The sequence below is a fragment of the Rhineura floridana genome, chromosome 1 (assembly GCF_030035675.1).
Source record: "Rhineura floridana isolate rRhiFlo1 chromosome 1, rRhiFlo1.hap2, whole genome shotgun sequence".
Taxonomy (NCBI): Eukaryota; Metazoa; Chordata; class Lepidosauria; order Squamata; family Rhineuridae; genus Rhineura; species Rhineura floridana.
In genome coordinates this window covers 48,168,735-48,185,787 of record NC_084480.1, presented here as the reverse complement: position 1 = coordinate 48,185,787, position 17,053 = coordinate 48,168,735, and the positions used below count along the sequence as shown (strand labels likewise).

The following is a 17,053-nucleotide window of genomic DNA, read 5'->3' as shown; positions in this document are numbered from 1 at the left end:
ATATATAAATAAGGCCCCTTGTCTGCCTCCCTCTGCTCAGACAAACTACTACTACCCAACAACTTGGCACAGTTACACTATCAGGCCCTGATGGAACTTCATCCCACAGACCAGCTAAGCCAGGGGTTGCCATCATGGCTGTACAGAGACCTGCAGTGGTCTCTCCTGGTACTCATAGGGTCCCCTCTTCCTCTCCTGCTGAAATTAGGCTTGAAATAAGCATTCTGTTGTAGACAACAGAACAGGATGCTTAACTGGTTTATAGGTGTGTGTATACGTGTGTGTAGTGCTACAACAATTTCTTCAGTTTACAGATCTGTCCACTAGCCCCAACAGATTGTGACCTCTGGCCTAAACTAAATTCAAATGGTTGGGAGGATGCTATAAAATAAATGAAATGCAATATCCCACGTGCATAATTCAAAAACAAAACCTACATTGCCAAGAATGTCACATGAAAAATGCCTCTTCTGCTTTCACAGTATCACTACAATCCTATACAAGCCCACTCACAAGTAACTCCCATTGATTTCACCAGATTAACTTGCTGGTAAATGGGTATAGGACTGCAGCCTAAAAAACATTTTAGAATCCCTAAAGAGATTCCAAATCTTCTTCAAATTTGCACTTGACCATAATACTAACAGTCTGTTCCAAGATCAGGAAACCTAGTGAAATGAACACCTCAGGAGGAAGATTAACTTTTCAGTCACCTATTAAGAATAAAAGTAAACCTACCTTACTGTATGCATATTTCCAATTTACAGAAATGTCATTTCCCAATAGTGCTTTAATCCACTGAACTAGATTTTGGTAAACTGAGTTGTTGCCAGTTTTCACTTTACCATTTCCCAAAAGACTGGCTTTGTGTTTAGAATCCTAAATTTAGAGAGAAAAGAAAACTATTCAGAATTATAATCCCCTAAATATGATTAAAATGTGCAAACATTCAGCTTCTTTAAAAAACCAAACCCTGCATTACTTAGGGCCAAGGCTGGGGGAGGGAAGGAAACTAGCACCATTGACATTAAGTAGATTCATCCACTGTTCAACGGTAAATGAAAAAAATTACTGCATTTGAAAGATTCAGTGAAGGTTCCAAAAGCTCTCACAATTTCATAAGCTCTAAAGCTGATCAACTGCTAAGATGTCTATAATCAAAAGAGGCCTGGAGTCTCACCTGAAAAATCCCATCCTTTTTCTGCTAACCCACACTAAAAAACATTTTCTACACTAAAAAACTGGCCCAAATAATTGTCAAAAGTGGATCTTCATATATTAACGAGCCAGTGAAAATACAAATTAAGCTTCTTGAGGAGAGGTTCCCCCCCAAGCTTTCTGTCAATAGTTATACACATTTAATATCCAAAGCAAAATTTATATTGTAGTGGCAGAGTAGTCCCATTGCCACCTTGCATATCTGTGGAAAATATATGGCTTTATAGCAGTTACATTATTATTGTGATGATGATAAAACTGAGTTTGCAAAATTAAAATCTGAACTTATTTTACGCTCACTAGTTACTGCACTCCTGTCACTAATAATGGACTGTATCTTCATTAGTAAGTTGACAAAGTGTCAATTAATAAAGTGTCCATTAAGTCTCAATTAAATTAGGCCATAAGTACTCTGACTCCAAGACAACATGAGTTTTACATATTACTTCAGTTAACATACTATATCTATGGCAAACAATCCAGACAATGATTAAAAGCTTGGGGACCCTATTTGGGGTGACAGGAGGCTGGAAAGGAAGAAAAAGTCTGCTTGTGCAACATTGGTTTCCACCCGTCATGGCTGATGCCCCAGTCCAAGCTTTGGAAACCAGAGACAAAAGGCAGGCTAGACAGTGTACAACCTCTCTCAACATTGCATAGCACATTTCCTCAATCTGTTTAAAACAGTTTCAGTTCACAGGGTCATTTGGATAGGAACAAGACAGGTTTTTTGGCCCGCTGGAGTTAAACGGACCCACAGAGAAAATCCCACTTATGAGCTGTGCTAATTTTTCTACACCAGTCATTAGTTTGGAGCTTTCTGCTTTCAGAAAATGGCTGAGAGAAGATTCACATGAGCAAGTTCACTCATGCTACCTTTCACAACCAGAGAAGCCATCCTGAAAAGAAAAAGAAGTTCAAAGGGCAGTTGTCCTCTCAGCACAGAAGGCATTCAGCAGAAGGAGCTCTGGTGGCCCTGATTTAACTACTAAGTATACTGTAAATGAGAACCATTTCAGCAGAAAATTATGTATATTATATATTTTACAAATTTTCTAAATTTCCAGAAGGGTAGCCCTCTCCCAGAACAATCCAAACTATACGAAGCCAGCACAATTTACACTGGGGTAAATTATGCCAGTGTAATTTACCCTATTCCAAACTCAGTGGGGTTACTGCTGGCTGAGCTGTCCAAGCCTGGCAGAGGGAAACCAGTCTTTAAAATAGAGTTTGACTTATACAACCCTTTTTTGCAGGTGTAACATCTATGAGGTTGCTGGGTCGTGCGACTGAGCTGAATGGAGTTTGGAGTAAGTCTCCCCCATCCCTGAGCTGAACAGGATAAATCTCCCCCTGCCCCACCCATCCCCCACAACAGCTTGGCCAGCTTCATGTGAACCCAGCTGAATAGGGATGGAGGACTTATGTCAGAGTAGGGAATCCACCTATTCCAAAGTCTGCTCATCCTTGTCTTGTGGCACCTTAAAGACTAAAAATGTATTCATCAGATGCTTGAAGTGTTATCCTATGTTGCAGGTATAGGCATGATCTAGCTGAATTAAAATTCATCAAGAGGTTCAATGCTATCACTTGTGACTGAATCAACATAACCAATTTTTATACTACATGTGTTAGTTGACTTACCAATGCCAGGATATCTGTGTTATCAACACAACACTTTCTTGTGAATGACTACTATAAATAATGTAATTATTGCCTTCTGTACTTTTCTGAATTTCACTTCCTCTTGACCTCACAATTCATCTCCAACCACGTTTGTGCAACTTAGGATAAAATTTCATGCAGTAAAGCTTACGTCATAATAAATATGTTAGTCTTTAATATGCTTTAGCATGTTGAACTGAATGATCAAATAGCTTTTGTAAATAATGCAATACTTGATGTTTATATTTCATACATTTTTCATTAATATTTACATTGCTTTGCAAGTGAATGATTTACCTGCAGTGTGAATTCTAAAACATCATCTCCTGGCTTAATTTTTCCCAGTTCAAGCAGATGTAGTAGCTGATTTTTTTCTCTTCTGTTTGCTTTGAAGTTTAATTGCTTTTCAGAATTCTGACTGTTGGAACACGGAGAAGAATTTGAGCTGTTTTGTAATAGTGCATGAGAAAATAGCCTTGTAGGCTCTAAATTAGCATTAAGTGAGATTTGATTGTTTGGTATGTTTTTTTGATGAATAGCAAGATAGCTGTCTGTAGATGCTAATTCTGGTTGAATTTGCAAATCCTCACTTATGTTTGAACATTGCTGCAAAGGCTCATTAGTGCAAACATATTGACTTTCAGTGGTTCGCTGATTGATATTATTATTGACAATACTTCCAGTTGCTGAACTGTTCAGTGTACATACTCTTAGGGGTTTGTTTCTTTGCAATGCCACTGATATACAATCAGTATCTTCTAGGTATATTTGTTGAGTAAAGCAACCAACAGGTTCTGAAGACAACGTTGCCTGAACTATAGTATCAGAGGACTTTGAATGTGTTATCTTTGTTACCTCCTCAGTGCTGTTTTCCCTGAGATTGTTTTCAGACACCAAATCTTCTAGATCAACTTTTTCCCCTCTAATTCCTTTTCCGTTTCCACCTGACATATTCAGAGATCTATTTGGATATTGGCTGGACTCTTGATCTAAAAAAATATTGTCTCTGATCCTGCTGGTTTCAAGGCTTACAACTACATCAGGGCAGAGCGCTGTTTTACCAGAAGCACCATCTTCTGTGTTGTTGCCTTCACAAGGAATTAATGTGCTTAGGAGGTGTTTTGCTTTACTTGAAGACTCTTTTTTTGCATTCTTATAGTTCTGTATTTTCCGGCCTAGTGCTTTCTGTTTTTGTGCCATAAGTAAAAGGCTCTTCTGTCTGGAAACAAGCTTTGCTATCTGTTCCCTCAGTGCTCCCTGTTTAAAACATTCCACAGAAGTTCTGAAATCAAATGTAAAAATCTAGTTATTGAGAACACAAGATGAACTTCCATAAAAAAATTACTACAGAAATAGATATTTTTTAAAGGACCCAGCCATTCAAGCACATGGCTTACCTCTAAGCTTAATGAATAGGGATAGCCTATTTCCTCTCCCTGTCAGTTTCACATGTACTCATTTGTAAGTCCATTCCCTGTCTTTCTGCATTAATATTGCAAATTTCTTTAAAAAATAATCTGCATTAAAATTTGTATTTCATATTTTATCAAAAATATCCATGTCTAAATCCATTTTTTCCTAAAATGCATCATTTGGTATGTTTTTAAAACAGAGAAATGCATCACAATATTCAAAGAAGTGTAACATTAAAAAGAATAACAGAGTTTAGATCTGCATATTTTTCCAGGAGGTGCAGATAAGTCAATTTGTATCAAAATTCATAAAGAACAAATTCTTAATAATGAACAAAAGTCTTTTTCACCAGTCTAAACAAAGCTAACAAACATTTTTAAAAAGGCAGAATTGAGTTTTGAAATCTTTTGTTTAAGTTTTTTATTTCTTAAAATGTAAATAAAGCGTAATTCTCACTACAGCTAAAAACATAGGATCCAGATGCCTATGCAGTACCAGATTCTTTGCTACCTTTTGTAGAACCAAGTTTGATTCAAGTCAATGGGAACTATACAAAGTCTAAAATCAATGAAGCGCCTGAGAATTTTGTTTGCATACTACAATTTGCTTGATTTCGAAGTAAAAATGTGTTCAGTGTTCTGTTTTGTAAAAAAGAAAACACAAGTGCAAATAGCTATGTTCTTAACACAGTTTTTTTTCTGCTTACCTGTATTTCTTAGCAAGGGCATCCCTTTCTGATTTCTGTTTGGCAAGTAGAGCATTCAAAATGTTCTGTATCTGAGATAGGTCTTGGATATATAGATCTGTTCAACATTTGCAGAGTTAAGAGTTAATACTCTAAACTGACATGTCTCATTTTAAAACAAAAATGTTGCAATATTAAATGTGGCAGAGAAATCAGCTACTATTGTTTCATAAGCTTTTTGTAGCAAATTTCATTCCACAAATCACTTTACAATTCTGCTACTACACAATTTTTATGCAATAAATTAATAAAAAAGCAATGCCAATATTAAAAAGATTATTTATTTATTTATAATTACATTTCTATTCTGTCCTTCTCCCCAAAGGAAATAAAGACAGCAAACAACAAAAGAGCAAAACAATATAATTATTTTTTTTTTTAAAGTAAAAGTAAACAAATATCTTCAAAGCTAATCATTTCAACCAGGAACAACTATCTTTCTGTCATCAAATGCCTGGATGAAATGGAATGTTTGTAAATTCCTCCTGAATGCTGACAATGAGGGAAACAGATGCACTTACCAAAGAGGGATTTCATTAATGGGGGTCTGTTACCAAGAACACCCTGTCACGAATCAGTGCCAAACAGGTAGCACCATTAATAGGGCCTCTTCTTCTTTAGGAGAGCTATCTTTAAGGACTACACCTCTGCTTCCTGTATCTCCACCATATCTCAATTACAAGTTATAGGTAAATTAATTGCAAACAAAGAATGGCAAAAATGAACTTTTCCCTTTGCAAGGTAAGTCATAATTACATTTTCTTAGAAATACCTTTGTGTCACAGAACACTTGTTTAATAAGCGATTAACAGCACAATCCTATACATGTTGTTTACTCATACCTAAGTCCCATTGTTTCCAAAAGGACTTATTCCCTTGTGAGGGGTACATAGGATTGCAGCTGAAGGCTCCACTTACCTACCTCCATTTAACTGAACTTCTGAGTAGACCTGTAGAGCACTCTAAAGTTACAATCCTAAGCATATTTACCTGGGAGTAATGCCCATTGAACCCAATGGGCCTTACTTCTAAGTAGATATTTATAAGACTATGCTGCCAGGGTGTAATCCTAAACATATTTAGTAGGGAATAAGTTTCACTGAGTCTAATGGAACTTACATCTGAGTAAACATGCTTTAGAATATCCTGCAAGGCTGCAATCCTGTGTACCCCTACTGTCAAGAACAGCAAGGTTGGCCAAAGTAAAATGGCTCAGCCTAAAAAGATTGTGGAGAATATTCTGCATAGATTCCTGGGATGCTCGAAATTGGGAAAAATCAGGGCTTCTCATAGTCCAGCTGCAACTCGTTAGCTGAGAAAGGAGGCAGCTTGATCTTATCTGTACTGCCTGGTACCAAGGTCAGGAGGCCTGAGTAGCCGTAAATTAGTAGACCTGGCCTTGTGGTGAACCCTTGGACAATTCCATCACTCAGCGGTGCCATGACTGGCTAATTGGCCATCTCACTGTTGCTGGGCAAATTCCCATAAAAGAGGGAGAAGTTTTTACCAAATTGTTCCCATTTCATCTTGACCTATCTATGTGATGTCTAGTGGTATAAGGAGCCAAGGGGAGACCGGCCCTTATACTTTTCTCTTTTGTGAGTATTCTAACTTGGACTAGGTAAGCTTTGTTATTTTGGGTTTGTGTTGAACTTTCTCATTGTATTTTGTCTAGGTGTTGACTATGCCTAACTCTGTTTCAGAGTACTGGGCTCAAAGAGATTTGTATGCTGCTCTTTTATATGTACTTTTATTATATTTAATAAATTACCTCATACTTGGAGTGTGTTATTGGCGCTGTGGCTCTGAAACCACCACCTTGACTACAAAGCTACTGACTACTGGATTGGGTTTGGCTGGAAGCTCCAGAGTAGTGAGTGTAAAGTTTTGCTCTTGCTCTTAGGAATCTCTGTCAGTCTAGTTGGTGCTCTGGGTTCCCCTTGACTTAGAGTGGGAACCCAAGTTAAGGGGTGGTGGCAGTCTACCTACTTTACAGGGTTGGTGATGGGATTAACTCAGCCCTGGTAAGGAGAAGCATGGGGTGGCTCTGGGGTTAGGGGGGTGGCTCAGGTGACATTTTGACACCTACTTGAAAATAACTGGAAGTGAACACAGTGTGCCTTAATTCTGGGTAAATATGTGTAGACTGAGCTGCAACTAGCCTAGGATGAGAAGATTTCCCAAGTAAATTCCAGTCTGGCCCTGAAGCATTATAGAAGATCGTTAACAGTGCAATCCTATGTTTGTTTACTCAGAAGCGTCCCACTGAGTTGCATGAAGCCCAATTCTATGAACTGCTGTGGTGAAACGTTGATTTGAAAGTACAGCTGAATAGAGCATACTATTGGAAAATGAATATTTCAGCTCCAGCTCTAACAGGTGTGACCATATCACTGTGAAAGACATAATACCACACATAGGTCAGCCAGAGGTGAAGACATCAAGGGCCTCCTAAGCATATGTATGGGCAAAGCTACACAGATGTTCCTCAGGAGTAAAAGATCAGCAGGATATTCACATGAGGAAGCAGCAGAGTCTCTACCAGGGAGGGGAACCTGTGGCCCTCCAGATGTTGTTGGACTCTATCAGCCCCAGCCAGCATGGCCAATGATTAGAAATGACTGGGGCTGGAGTCTAACAACATCTGGAAGGCTACAGGTTCCCCTTACCTGGTAAGGGACCCTAATTTCCTTGAACAGAAACTAAACTGACCTGATCTAGCTGACTGCTGGTGCTTAATTCAGACTTTCCCAACTTCATGCCCTCCAAATGTTTTGGGGGTACAACTCCAGTCATCCCTGACCACTGGCCATATTGGCTGGGGCTGATGGGAGTTGTAATTTAAAGCATCTGGACTGCATCAGGTTGGGGAATATCTGTGGACACTTGGAAGGCAAAAATGTTTTGTGGGTTATTTGCTGATTGTGGATGCTATGTTCTGAGCTGATGTTATTTTTCTACAAATAAATTCTGAGCTTTCAAAGAACACAGGAACCCAAAAGTGTCTTGGGGTTGGCATGTGCTGCAAGACAGTGCTTTCACTCTGAGGGGTTATACGAACAGCTGCTTTGCACTTATGTTATATGATGGGATACTTGAATTCTAGCCAGCTTCCACAGAAGATAGGAAAATCCCCCCACCCCCAACTTCAGAAGTTTGGTCTTGTTCAATATACGTTTACCAGAATTAGAATTCACATCAGGATTCTTTACAGTGTATACAAACATGAATCCAAGGCATGACTTTTGAGTTACCAAAATTTGGCTACCCCAGGGTAACAGAACACATACATAGCCAATTTTTCATTGGTTATATGATTTATCCTACCTGCATCTCTTTGGCTTCTTAATTCAAAGAGCAAAAGTCTATCCTGCTTGTCTTCTATGTCATGCAATAATTCATTGATGGACTCATGCTGTTAAATACAAATCATTATTAAATCATTGGTTTTTTTGTGAATACTGTTTTATTGAGTTTTTTAGTAAATGTAACAACAAACGAGTAAAACAACAAAGTACAATAAACATATTCTATATAAAATAGAAAGAGTACATTCAGCAACAGAAGCTTTATATATAAAACAGAAAGAATACCAGAAAGCAGAATAATAGAATTAAAAACTAATTTTTTATCGATTAATGTTCTGCCCCCTTCCAATTTTTGGCTATTTCAGGCCTCGCTGCAGGTAGGAATCTGGATAGGAGAGACACCTGAGTTTTAGGAACAATGGAACCCCCTTTAAGGAAAAGAAGTGCCAAGGCTGGATCCAGGATAATTGTAGCTTTAAGAACTTCACTAGCAATTTCAAAAAATCACTCATTCACTTTATTACAATCCAATCATAAATATAGGAAAGAACCACGGATTGGGCATCCCCTCCAGCACAGGGGGAGAGGGAGGAATTGATATAGTTCAGTTTGACCGGAGTAAGGTACCACCGATATATAACTTTCAAATCATTTTTTGATGAGGGCTGAGGTGGCTCTTGAGTGTGGGCCTACCTATTTACCACTCCATTCCTCTTCTGTGATTTCCCTCCCCAGATCTTTAGCCCAAGCTTTATGAGCCGAATTTTCTTTTCCATATTTAAACTCTAATAGGATGCTATAAATTATAGAGATAGCACCTTTTGGGCTAGAAGCTCCTTGTTCACACAGGGCTTCATAGGATGTCAAAGAAAGTGGCAAACCTTCTGCTTTGTAAATTGTGTTTACAAAGGAGGATAGTTGTAAAATTCTATACTAGTTAACTCAACCCAGAGAGATGTTTTTCCAACTGAAAAATTTGTAAAGGACGTCCTCATCAAACAGATGTCACATCATTAGCAATCCCATCTGCTCCTAAACTTCTGATTGCCTATATTAGTCAATGTGACAAAATTTGGGGTGATCTAGGAATGGAAGAAGAGGGGACGGCCAAGGCACTAGTTTGCGGACCCATCGAGTCCAGATTTTCAAGGTGGCATTCAAGAAAGGGTGTGTGATTGAGGAAAGAGCACATTTAGACAGTGGTAACAAAGGGAGTGATCATGCTGATGGGCATTTCACTTCCGAAGTACTTTCCATTGAAATCCAAGGTATACTTAGATCAAAATGAATCGTCTGAGCTAGTTGTTTAATCTGCGATGCTGCATAATATAGTTGCAGATTTGGCATGCCCAAACCTCTCTTATTACTTGAGCGATACAGAACTGCTTTACAAGCATAAACGTTCACTGCCATTACAGTAAGAGTCAAGCACTTGTTGCCATTGCTGGAGGAGTGTCTCAGGGAGATAAATGAGGAGAGTTTGGAGGAGGAATTGGAATTTGAGCATAATGGCCATTTTCACTGCAGCCACTCTGCCAAGCCAAAAAAGGGGAAAAAAATTCCAAGAATAAAGCTCAGTTTTAATTGCTCGTATAATGGATCGACATTACACTTTTTTAATTGTTTTAAGTCTTTGGTAATAGTAACCCCTAGATATTTAAAGCCACCAAACACCAGCGGAAGACCAAATACATCACTCAAGTGAGCCAGCGCTCGTAAGGGGAAATTGATGCAAAAACGTTCTGACTTTCTGTAGTTGATTTCTAATCCAGCCACTTCTTTAAAATTAACTAAATGGGTTTGTTGCTGTAGGAGCGTGTCATGAGGTTCTCATAAAAACAGGAGTATGTTATCTGCAAAGAGGTTGATAAGGTGCTCTTGGCCATTAATAACCAAACCTTTAATATTAGGGTCTGCTCTAAGCTTATCAGCCAGTACCTCTATTGCAATTGCAAATAATATAGGAGATAAAGGGCATTCCTGCTTGGTACCTCTTGTTAAATTAATAAAAGGGGAATCAAATCCATTGATATGAATTGTTGTTTGGGAACCAGCATAAAAATCTTCTTGATGAGTTTCTTGCAAAAAGGCGTTATCAGGATTTGCCTTCGGTAATAAAGTTCTGATTCTAGCACGCTTCACAGGAGTCCCCAATCCATTCACATTAAGGGAAAACAGTTTTAGTCCAGACATTTCCTAAGTTTGTTATAGCTGAAGGTTGGATTGGTAAGAATGGGAAGAATAATGCGACTCTGAGAGGGCATGGAGTGACAAAAAACTTTTAAGAACACAACAAGACCTAAACAATTAGAACAACTAGTCAACCCATATCATGGGGGAGACTTTGCAGCCTCACAATCTGGAAATGCATCCCAGGATTGCCCACAAATCGACTCTGCCAGCACTGGGATAGTGGCAGAGAAAGAGTCCAAAGTTAAGCATCAACATTCCTTAGAATAGCAAACTTATAAAAAGGATGGAGGTTGTCTGTTAGAAAATTCAGTTGGGTTTGGAAGAGAAGACAGCAATTTGATCTGCAGAATGTCTAGGAGGTGTAGATTTAGAAGCGCCCCGGTTCTTTCGGCTAGACCATTCAGCTGAAGGTGAAAGTGTATTTCTATTGTGTGAGGATTCAGATGGTAGGTTCAGGAGCTCAAGCCCAAGATTGTGTAATAAAACAGATGCTTGATCTATCGTTGAAACTGTATAAAAACGGTCTCCTCGACGAATCATAAGCTTGAAAGGGTAAACCCAGCAGTAGGAGATGTTAGCTTTTTGCAGAATCTCAGTGAACGGCCTGAAACCCTTGCGGCACAGCAGGGTATCAGGGCAGACATCTTGAAAAATCTGCAATTCAGCATTTTCATAGGAAATCCGTTTAAGCTTTCGCAGTGCAGCATAGATTAATTCTCGCTTGTGAAATCCCTCAAAGTGAATAACAATGTCCCTGAAGGACCACCATCCTGTGATTTACGGCACAGAGCATGGTGAGCCCTTTCAATATCAGCTTCTGCTACAGGTTCTGTGAGGTGGAGTTGCATAAGTAATTCAACAATAAAAGAAATCATATCTCCTTTTTCAGTCTCTTCCGGGGCCCCATGTATGTGCAGATTCTGCCTGCGATTATGATCCTGCTGATCTTCCAGTTTAAATTGGAGATCTAGTACTTGATATGTTAACTTGTCTGTTCTGATCTTTGGTCTTAAAGCCAGCTCAAAAACTTCATCAGCGGTTGTAGCAATTTCGGCAACTTGGGTGGTCAAATCCTTAAATGACTGTTCAAGGGGTTTGAGAGCAGCTTGCCAACTCTCCATAAAGTTAATTTGCATTTGTTGCATTTGTCTGCTGAAGAGAGTTCAGCAGTGGCCTTTGAGTTTCCCTGCCTTCACTTTATTAGTCGCCATGTTGAGTGTGTCAGGTTCACCCCCCCACTGAGCTGTCAAAAGTTACAATGTTGCAGAACAGGGATGTTGAAAGCTAGGAGAACTAAAATTACGGCATTTGTGATCTCCTCTAAGTCCCCCAACTGATGCCACTCACAGGCCATGAAAGGTATAGACAATCATCCATTCGCAGTAAAAAATAAATGAGGAATATCACCGAGATCCAGGGTTAAGCAGCCATCTTGGCACCAGGCTAGCCATGCCCCCATTAAATAATTAACTTTTTCAACACAGGCAGTCTGGAATTGAACTAAAACATGAGAATGTGAGAAGCGATTGGGTATTGTACCCGAATCAGAGCAAAACACTGGGTCGGACAGCTGCACACAATTTACAAGGAAAAACTCATACAGAAAAGATGTACAACAAGAACTTACTGTTATGAAGGTTCATGCTGCTACTATTTGTAAAACATGAGATCTGATCCAAAGAACCGTGAACAAAAAGTGAAGCACTGTTTCTCATACACTTTCACCAGCACTAGTGAGTGGAACAGTTCATGACATGCTATAATACATAGGTTCTATAATGTTTCTAGTGGCATAAATACTAGCACAAATAGAATAGTTTTAGATTTAGTCTAACTGTTCTTGTGCACTGGTGTAGCATGAGATGTAGAACACGCTTGCTAAGTGAAATACATATTGTGTGTGTAGAACGGCATTTTGCATCAGCTTCACTACACTCCCTGCCTTGAACCCTTACAAGGAGCTGCTGCCTGGGAAGTCCTGCTGCAGGGGAGAGACTGTGCTTGGAACAATTGGGCAAGAGCTTTTCCACATCTCCCAGTTTCAGAACTGGCTGCCCAAGGGGGAAGCAACTCTCTTGGGAGTAAGGTTGCCCCTAGCATTTGGGGAGGACTGTTTTTTGCTTTCATGCAGAAAAGGAGATTTGTCTGGGTTTTAGGCTCTTTCTGTTATTGAATTGTTTTTTAAAAAAACTTGTGTAAGTTGTGTAATCTTATTGTGTTTTTTGAATACTGTGTTTTTGTTAACTTTTGTTAACTGTCTTTGCGGTCTTTTTGGCCAAAAGGTGCTACAGGAACTTCACATAACACTACTTATGATGCAATAGCTTCATCCAGGCCACACGTGATGCTACTTATTGTAAACATAACTTGTTTAACTATTCATACTCACTGTGTCACAGCTTTGTCTAGATGAATTGGGTTGTGAAACCGAGTTATCCTTTTCAGAGCAATCACAACAGCTATGGATTTTTCTAGACCTAGAATTGCATAACTCTCTTCCTGCTAAATCAAGAAATCATAATTATAGTTTCAAAATATGTAGAAATTATGTATGTGCCAAGTTAACATAATAGTAGCTTAAGTACACATATGTTACAAGTTTCAAAAACGGATCACAGTGTAGAGAAAAATGTGTTCAAGATGTAACTGCCAGCTATGAACTAGGAACTTCTATAGTCAGACACAGGCTTCTTGCAACAACAAGGCCACCTGAGAGAGTTTCACACAGTCAGCCACACTCAGTAATCTTCCTGGCCTCAAAAGTCAGGTAAGCTGAGATGGCCAGTCTGGGGCTATTGGATGATATAAATACCCAGCCTGCAGCCTTCCCTCATTTTGGGGGTCTTGTTGTATAGAACAGCCCAAAAGGAGAGGCAAGCTCTGGTTCCGAGTAGAATTTATTGTAGTGCTCTACACGTTTTGGAAATACTTTCCTTCCTCAGGAGCTAAAAACATTCAAACAAACTCAAATTAATATCATGGAGACAGCACCATGGTCTCAAACATAGCAGAGTACTTTTAGAGACCACATTCTGTATACATCACTTAAAAAACATTTAATTTTTTTTTCCATTATGATATATCCCTGATCATTAACATCAGACTGGCATCTTATTCAGTGTGGGGCTTGGATAAAGAATTTGCATTGCTTTGACAAAGCTAAGGAGATATAGCTCCACAGGTCAGTACAGGGCAATGTCTTTGTGTTTTTCTGGGGGGATGAGAGAGTTTTATGTTTAAGCTACTTTGTAATGGCTATTACAAGATTTTGTTCAGTTTGAGCCACATAGCTCAAATTATAAGATTCCAGTCTGATGTTAATGATCAGGGATATATCATAATGAATTTTTTTATAATGTTTGAATGTTGAAAGATAATGTCCAGAGAGATATCTAAAAGTGGAGGAAAAAAGGGCCAACTGGCCTACCAGCAAGACATAATACAATAACAGTATTCAGAATAACATGACTCTAACATAGTGATATAACATTAATAGCAGTCTTGACTTCACTAGTGAATGTAATAAAATAGCGTAACAGGAATATATAAAAACCCTAGAAAAGAAATCTAGGTATCCTCCAACTAGGCATCCAAATTTCCTCCAACTGGGAGGGTCGTGATGGCATTCCTCCTATGAAAATCACCCTTCAGGTGACACCAATGGTCCATTTTCCATAGGAGGTATGCCATCATGCGGGATGTACCAAAGCAACCCATAACAGGGAGGGACCATCCACATGCTAATCATCATTAAGAACCTGTTGCAACACTCGTCTGCCAAAAGAGGCATCGGCAGAAGCATAACGGTCTATTTTATAATGCCTTATAAATGAGTGTGGGGTAGACCAAACAGCAGCTCTGCAAATATCAGCAACAGGAGCGTTGGTAGCAAAAGCAGCTGTAGTGGCCGCTGACCTAGTGGAATGAGCTGTTATACTAGCTGGAACTGGAAGCTTAAGGGACTCATAAGCTAAAGTAATACATGCACGCAACCAGCGGGATAAGGTGGAATTAGCTACTTTATGCCCCATAGACCTTGGATGAAAGGATACAAACAAAGACTCGGTTCGTTGTATCTCCTGGGTCCTGGACAGGTAGGTCTTGAGTGCCCTCCGGACATCCAACGAATGCCAAGCCTTCTCGAGAGGATGGGTAGTATTCGGACAAAATGAAGGAAGAACAATGTCCTGGTTGCAGTGGAAAACTGAATTGACCTTGGGACGGAAGGAAGGATCAGTTTTCAGCACAACAGAGTCCTTGTGAAAGACACAGAGATGGCGGGCAGAAGACAATGCGCCCAGTTCCGAAACTCATCTTGCAGAAGTGATCGCGATCAGGAACAGGACCTTGAATGACAACAGACGTAAAGGCACAGTCCTGAGGGGCTCAAACGGAGGGCGTTGTAAAGCCTGCAGCACCTTTGACAAACTCCATGAGGGAAAACAGTGGACTACAGCCGGTGAGCGTAGAGCAGTGCCTCTGAGGAAGCGTTTGATGAATGGATGTGAGGCAATAGGGGCACCAGTGGAGGACACAGAGAGAATGGACGACAGAGTGGACGCATGTCGACGCAATGTGTTGGGTCTGAGTCCCATCATGAGGCCCCTATGAAGATATTGCAGCACCTGTTGTATTGTAGCCTGTGAAAGCTCGAGGTGCTGAGTCTGACACCACCTGGAAAATGCCACCCAAGTATGTTGATATATATGGGTGCTGGATGGTCGTCTTGAGGCTAAGATAATGTCAATAACAGCGTCAGACAGTCCAGCCGACCTCAAATGTCGCCGTTCAAAAGCCACGCTGTTAGGTTAAGCCAAGTGGGGTCCTGATGCCATACTGGGCCCTGGGATAGAAGGTCTGGCCTGACTGGGAGTGTCCAAGGATCCGTCACTGACATTGCGAGGAGATCCGAAAACCACGGTCGACGGGGCCAATAAGGTGCTATCAGAACCAGCCGTGCCTTCCTCAAGGTTCTGGCTACCAGTGGTATTGGAGGGAAGGCATACAATAGGCCACCCGGCCACAGTATTGACAGAGCATCCACAGCTTCCGCTGTCATGTCCAGGTATCGTGCGAAGTACCTGGGTAGCTGGCAATTGCGACTGGAAGCAAATAGATTGACTGAGAAGACGCCGAACCGACATGGAGAAGATGGAAAATGGACGGATGAAGTTTCCATTCTCCCGGAATGACCTGTTGTCTGCTGAGCCAGTCTGCTGTCACATTCCAAATCCCTCTGAGATGTTCTGCTTTCAGGGATTGTAGATGTTGTTCTGCCCAGTCGAAGATGAGGTAAGCCAGGTTCTGCAGAGCGTGGGACCTGGTGCCCCCCTGTCTGTTTAAATGTGATTTTGCACACGTGTTGTCCATTCGAATGAGAACATGGTCCAAGGGAGACAGAGATTGAAAATGAACCAGAGCTAAGTGGACAGCCTTTAGCTCCAGCCAATTGATGCTCTGAGCCTGCTCTACTATGGTCCAAACTCCTTGAACAAACTGGGAGTTGCAATGGGCTCCCCAGCCAAGTAGACTGGCATCCGTGGTGACAACAGTCCTGCGGGGTTCTCTGAACGGAGTGCCCTTGGTAAGATGTTGGACCCTCGTCCACCAGTGAAATGACAGGCGCAGTGCGGGGCTCAAGGGAATTGTGCGATGATTTGAGGTGGCAATGTCCTGCTGGAACGGTAGCAAAGCCCACTGTAGATGGCGAGTATGAGCTCGAGCCCATGGAACAATATGGATGGTGGACACCAACATTCTGAGAGCCCTGGCTAGAAGCATGACGTCTGCAGATGTTTTGTGCAGAGATCTTGCGATGTCTGTGATAGCAGTTATGCGATCTGGGGACAAGAACACTGTCGCCTGCAGGGTGTCCAACATCGCCCCGAGATGCTGTAGACGTTGGGTTGGTTGGAGATGGCTTTTGTCGAAGTTGACTAGCCAGCCGTGGGCCTGTAAGACATGGAGCGTGAGCTTTATATGGTGATGAGCCAGCTCCCTGGAACTCGCCCGTATTAGAAGATCGTCCAGATAGGGGTAGATGTGGACCCCTTGAAGCCGGAAGTAAGCCACTAGTATGAGTAGCACCTTGGTAAATACTCTCAGGGCATACGAGAGACCGAAGGGCATCGCTCGATATTGGAAATGCTGGGAGCCAAAGGCAAACCGAAGGAATTTTCTGTGGGCTATGCAAATAGGCACATGGAGATACGCTTCCTTTAGGTCGATAGAAGCCAGGAAGTCTCCTTCATGCAGGCTTTCTGTAATGGAGTGGAGGGATTCCATTTTGAACCTTCGATACTTTACGAAATGGTTAATGAACTTGAGGTCCAATACCGCCCTCCATGACAGATCTCGTTTAGGCACAGCAAATAGGAGGGAGTACACCCCTTCCGACCTCTCTGTTGTAGGGACTGGCTCTATCGCCACTATGTCCAAGAGGTGATGTATGGCAGTCTGCATGATGCAGTGCCTGACTGGTGCCCTGGGACAAGGGGAGGGATGAAACTTG

The 17,053-nt window shown here is 40.9% G+C and overlaps 1 protein-coding gene across 15 annotated transcripts in view; it reads right to left on the bottom strand.

Annotated features, from left to right (window-relative positions):
* The window catches only part of ANKRD31 (ankyrin repeat domain 31), a 143,645-nt gene that overhangs the window by 11,267 nt on the left and 115,325 nt on the right, over positions 1-17,053 (bottom strand). For 12 of the 15 annotated variants that reach the window (XM_061620689.1, XM_061620719.1, XM_061620705.1 and 9 more), the window contains 5 exons: positions 12,932-13,044; positions 8,369-8,456; positions 5,003-5,099; positions 3,181-4,165; positions 739-879 (listed from right to left, as the gene is read on the bottom strand). In XM_061620689.1, the coding sequence (XP_061476673.1) occupies positions 739-879; positions 3,181-4,165; positions 5,003-5,099; positions 8,369-8,456; positions 12,932-13,044 (1,424 nt within the window). The remainder of the gene's footprint in view (positions 1-738; positions 880-3,180; positions 4,166-5,002; positions 5,100-8,368; positions 8,457-12,931; positions 13,045-17,053) is intronic. The other 3 variants (XM_061620679.1, XM_061620769.1, XM_061620698.1) reach the window with 3 other exon arrangements.